This window comes from Gekko japonicus, unplaced genomic scaffold (assembly GCF_001447785.1).
Source record: "Gekko japonicus isolate JY-2015 unplaced genomic scaffold, Gekko_japonicus_V1.1 scaffold1422, whole genome shotgun sequence".
Classification (NCBI taxonomy): Eukaryota; Metazoa; Chordata; class Lepidosauria; order Squamata; family Gekkonidae; genus Gekko; species Gekko japonicus.
In genome coordinates this window covers 211,611-217,610 of record NW_015171545.1, presented here as the reverse complement: position 1 = coordinate 217,610, position 6,000 = coordinate 211,611, and the positions used below count along the sequence as shown (strand labels likewise).

General features: G+C 40.0%; 1 protein-coding gene across 1 annotated transcript in view; it reads left to right on the top strand.

The window, feature by feature from the left end:
• Positions 1-813: 813 nt before the first annotated feature.
• FAT1 (FAT atypical cadherin 1) overlaps positions 814-6,000 on the top strand; it is a 148,664-nt gene continuing 143,477 nt past the window's right edge. The window contains exons 1-3 of the mRNA XM_015419675.1: positions 814-2,818; positions 2,906-2,918; positions 4,383-5,657. Coding sequence (XP_015275161.1) covers positions 824-2,818; positions 2,906-2,918; positions 4,383-5,657 — 3,283 coding nt within the window. The 5' untranslated portion in view covers positions 814-823. The remainder of the gene's footprint in view (positions 2,819-2,905; positions 2,919-4,382; positions 5,658-6,000) is intronic.

The following is a 6,000-nucleotide window of genomic DNA, read 5'->3' as shown; positions in this document are numbered from 1 at the left end:
GAAAGAGCTGAGAGCCCCCGGGGTTTTTTTCCTGGCCATGCTCAAGGTACATACCTGAGAGAAGAACGGGGTTGCCAACAGGCCTGAAGAAAATGTCCTGTCTCTTTAATACTAGTTCTTTTGTGACTGTATGGGACTTTTCCCAGGGAAGTTTTTTGAGGGGGGGGGGTTCCCTGGCTTCAAAATTTCCAGAAACTTTACATTTCTACCTGTGATGAAGGGGACTTCTGCTATGATTGTATATAAGCAATTGCATGTAAGTGATTTTGTTCACACCACTTGTTCAAGATGCCATATGGTTTAAGCATAATTGTTAGGACTGTGCCTAAGAACTACAAACAGTCGAATTACGGACACAAAATACAGATTAATTCAGAAGAGCTTGATTGGTCGAAAGAGCTGAGAGCCCCCGGGGTTTGTTTCCTGGCCATGCTCAAGGTACATACCTGAGAGAAGAACGGGGTTGCCAACAGGCCTGAAGAAAATGTCCTGTCTCTTTAATACTAGTTCTTTTGTGACTGTATGGGACTTTTCCCAGGGAAGTTTTTTGAGGGGGGGGGGTTCCCTGGCTTCAAAATTTCCAGAAACTTTACATTTCTACCTGTGATGAAGGGGACTTCTGCTATGATTGTATATAAGCAATTGCATGTAAGTGATTTTGTTCACACCACTTGTTCAAGATGCCATATGGTTTAAGCATAATTGTTAGGACTGTGCCTAAGAACTACAAACAGTCGAATTACGGACACAAAATACAGATTAATTCAGAAGAGCTTGATTGGTCTTTCTTTTTTCCCCTCCCAGGTTTTGGGGCACTGCTTCCATGGAGAGCCCTTGGACCATGCTGCTGCTGCTCTTGGTGCTGCCCCTGCAGCATTTTGGAAACTGTGAAGGAACCCCAAGACTACATAGTACTCTGCCAATGGAGTTCACTCAAGCTCACTACAATGCCACAGTGTATGAGAACTCTGCTGCCAAGACTTACATCGGGCATCCGGTTAAAATGGGCATTTACGTCACAGACGCGCTGTGGGATATAAAGTACAAAATAATTTCTGGGGACACCGAGAACTTGTTCAAAGCCGAAGAACATGTTTTGGGAGACTTCTGCTTTTTGAGAATACGGACCAAGGGAGGAAACACAGCTATCCTTAACAGAGAAGTAAAAGACCACTATGTATTAACTGTCAAAGCAATAGAAAAGAACACAAATGCAGAAGCTCGCACAAAAGTCAGAGTGCAAGTCCTGGATACAAATGACTTAAGGCCTTTGTTTTCCCCAACTTCTTACAGTGTTTCATTGCCTGAGAATACAGCAATAAGGACCAGCGTTGCAAGAGTCAGTGCAACGGATGCAGATATTGGAACTAATGGGGAATTTTATTATAGTTTCAAAGACAGGACAGATATGTTTGCTATACATCCAACCAGCGGTATTATAGTTCTTACTGGCAGGCTTGATTATTCAGAAACAAAGGTTTATGATCTGGAAATCCTTGCTGTGGATCGTGGCATGAAACTCTATGGCAGCAGCGGTATCAGTAGCATGGCAAGGTTGACTGTTTACATAGAGCAGGCTAACGAACACGCGCCCGCTATCACAGCCCTTGCTTTGGTCCCTTCAGAGCTGGACAAGGATCCAGCATATGCAATTGTAACTGTTGAGGATAGGGATCAAGGCTCGAATGGAGAGGTGGCATCTCTGAGCATTGTGGCAGGTGATCCCCTTCAGCAGTTTAGAGCTGTTAGGACTTTCCCTGGAGGAAAAGAATATAAAATCAAAGCCGTTAGCCATATTGATTGGGAGAACCAACCATTTGGCTATAACCTCACTCTGCAGGCTAAAGATAAAGGAAATCCTCCAAAATTTTCTTCTGTAAAAGTAATCCACGTGGTATCTCCCCAGTTTAGATCTGGACCAGCCCGGTTTGAAAAAGATGTTTATAGAGCAGAGATCAGTGAATTTGCCCCACCAAACACACCTGTGGCTATGGTAAAAACTATGCCTAGTTACTCCCATTTAAAATACGTGTTTAAAAATGCACCAACCAGAATCAGATTCAATTTGAATCCTCACACTGGCCTTATTACTACTTTAGATCCCATAAAAGCACAACACGCATCGCATTTTGAACTTGATGTCATGACAAGCGACCGAAAAGCATTTACAAAAGTGTTGATTAAAGTCATAGATGTGAATACGCACTCGCCTGAATTTACACAGACATCTTATAAAGCTTCTTTTGATGAGAATGTGCCTGTAGGTACGAGTGTCATGAGTGTGAGTGCGAATGATCTTGATGAAGGTGAAAGTGGTTATGTGACATATAGCATTGCGAACTTAAACCCTGTTCCTTTTGTGATAGACCACTTTACCGGTGTTGTTAGTACCTCTGAAAGCATGGATTATGAATTAATGCCAAGAATCTATAATTTAAGGATCCGTGCTTCTGACTGGGGCACGCCATATCGCCGAGAAGCTGAAGTTCCTGTTACAATAGTTTTAAATAATTTGAATGATAACACTCCACTGTTTGAGAAAATAAATTGTGTGGGAACCATCCCCAGAGAACTTGGTGTTGGAGAACAAATAACAACTGTATCTGCTATTGATGCTGATGAGCTGCAGTTGGTACAGTACCAAATTGAATCTGGAAATGAATTAGACTTATTTAGTTTAAATCCAAACTCTGGAGTTCTTTCCCTGAAGCAGTCATTAATAGATGGCTTAGGTGCAAAAGCATCCTTTCACAGCTTGCGAATAACAGCTACAGATGGAGAGAACTTTGCAATGCCTTTGTTTATTAATATCACTGTAGTTGCCAGCCGCAAACCAGTCAATTTACAGTGTGAAGAGACTGGTGTGGCCAAAATGCTGGCAGAGAAGTTACTGCAAGCCAATAAGCTGCATGGTCGTAGTGAGGTTGAGGATGCCTTTTTTGACATGCACTCTGTGAACTTGCATGCTCCTCAGTTTGGAAATAATCTTCCCCATAGCATTGAAGTAAGAGAAGATCAGCTGGTAGGTTCCAGCATAATACTTATGAATGCTACTGATCTTGACACTGGTTTCAATGGAAAACTAGTCTATGCCATCTCTGGAGGTAATAACGATAGCAGTTTTACCATTGGTATGGAAACAGGAATGCTAAAAATTTTATCTCCCCTTGATCGTGAGGTAAAAGATAAGTACACTTTGAATGTTACTGTTTATGATCTTGGGATACCGCAGAAGTCCAGCTGGCGTCTTTTAGACATTAATGTTTTAGATGTCAATGACAATAGTCCAGAATTTTTACAGGACAGCTATTTTGTTGATGTGAGTGAAAACAAGGACCTGGATACAGAAATAATTCATATAGAAGCCATAGATAAAGATTCAGGGACTAATGGAAAAGTGCGCTATTCAATTCTCACGGATACAGATAAGTTTTCTATTAATAGTGTGACGGGTGTCGTGAAAGTTGTAGGGCCTCTGGATCGTGAAGTACAGCCTGTTCATTTCCTGAAAATAGAGGCCAGGGACCAAGCTAAAGAAGAACCTCAGTTGTTTTCAACTGTACTCCTGAAGGTATTTTTGGAAGATGTCAACGATAATCCTCCTAAATTTATTCCATCAAATTATCGAGTGAAAATTCGAGAGGACCTTCCAGAAGGAACAGTTATCACGTGGCTGGAAGCCTATGATCCCGATTTAGGACAGTCAAGCCAAGTGCGATATAACCTCTTAGAAGGTGGGGATGGAAGCTTTGATGTAGACAAACTCAGTGGAGCAGTTCGCATTGTCCAAAGACTGGATTTTGAGAGGAAACAAGTTTATAATCTAACTGTGCGTGCCAAAGATAAAGGGAAGCCTGTTTCATTGTCTTCTACCTGTTACGTTGAAATTGAAGTGGTTGATGTAAATGAAAATCTTCACCCACCACGTTTTCATAGCTTTGTGGATAAAGGTTTTGTAAATGAAGATGTTCCTGTTGGAACTTCAGTGATGACTGTGTCTGCTTATGATGAGGATACAGGAAGAGATGGAGAGATTAGATACTCCATAAGAGATGGATCTGGCGTTGGAGTTTTTAGAATAGATGAAGAAAAAGGTAAGAATTTGGTTCTGTGTGTAATACAATTTTAAATGATTATCACAACTATGTTTATTTGTATTCTCTGACCTGCTAGTATAAAATTTGTTACTTTTAAATTTTAGGCACATAGAAACATCTTTTTTAGAATAGATGAAGAAAAAGGTAAGAATTTGGTTCTGTGTGTAATGCAATTTTAAATGATTATCACAACTATGTTTATTTGTATTCTCTGACCTGCTAGTATAAAATTTGTTACTTTTAAATTTTAGGCACATAGACCTTTGTTTATTAATATCACTGTAGTTGCCAGCCGCAAACCAGTCAATTTACAGTGTGAAGAGACTGGTGTGGCCAAAATGCTGGCAGAGAAGTTACTGCAAGCCAATAAGCTGCATGGTCGTAGTGAGGTTGAGGATGCCTTTTTTGACATGCACTCTGTGAACTTGCATGCACCTCAGTTTGGAAATAATCTTCCCCATAGCATTGAAGTAAGAGAAGATCAGCTGGTAGGTTCCAGCATAATACTTATGAATGCTACGGATCTTGACACTGGTTTCAATGGAAAACTGGTCTATGCCATCTCTGGAGGTAATAACGATAGCAGTTTTACCATTGGTATGGAAACAGGAATGCTAAAAATTTTATCTCCCCTTGATCGTGAGGTAAAAGATAAGTACACTTTGAATGTTACTGTTTATGATCTTGGGATACCGCAGAAGTCCAGCTGGCGTCTTTTAGACATTAATGTTTTAGATGTCAATGACAATAGTCCAGAATTTTTACAGGACAGCTATTTTGTTGATGTGAGTGAAAACAAGGACCTGGATACAGAAATAATTCATATAGAAGCCATAGATAAAGATTCAGGGACTAATGGAAAAGTGCGCTATTCAATTCTCACGGATACAGATAAGTTTTCTATTAATAGTGTGACGGGTGTCGTGAAAGTTGTAGGGCCTCTGGATCGTGAAGTACAGCCTGTTCATTTCCTGAAAATAGAGGCCAGGGACCAAGCTAAAGAAGAACCTCAGTTGTTTTCAATTGTACTCCTGAAGGTATTTTTGGAAGATGTCAATGATAATCCTCCTAAATTTATTCCATCAAATTATCGTGTGAAAATTCGAGAGGACCTTCCAGAAGGAACAGTTATCACGTGGCTGGAAGCCTATGATCCCGATTTAGGACAGTCAAGCCAAGTGCGATATAACCTCTTAGAAGGTGGGGATGGAAGCTTTGATGTAGACAAACTCAGTGGAGCAGTTCGCATTGTCCAAAGACTGGATTTTGAGAGGAAACAAGTTTATAATCTAACTGTGCGTGCCAAAGATAAAGGGAAGCCTGTTTCATTGTCTTCTACCTGTTACGTTGAAATTGAAGTGGTTGATGTAAATGAAAATCTTCACCCACCACGTTTTCATAGCTTTGTGGATAAAGGTTTTGTAAATGAAGATGTTCCTGTTGGAACTTCAGTGATGACTGTGTCTGCTTATGATGAGGATACAGGAAGAGATGGAGAGATTAGATACTCCATAAGAGATGGATCTGGCGTTGGAGTTTTTAGAATAGATGAAGAAAAAGGTAAGAATTTGGTTCTGTGTGTAATACAATTTTAAATGATTATCACAACTATGTTTATTTGTATTCTCTGACCTGCTAGTATAAAATTTGTTACTTTTAAATTTTAGGCACATAGAAACATCTTCATACCTTTCATCGACTATACTTCATACCTTTCATCGACTATACAAAACCTGCTTATTTTCAGCAGGTAGATTTAAAGCTATATTTCAACTAGGAGAGCTGTATAGAACAAATTACATGCATAGAGCAATTCATGTGAAAGTATATCTTTAAAGGAAGGGAAATGAATTAAGTGACAAAATATGGTTGCAGCCATGGAAGGCTCAGAGTATGGAGAGCA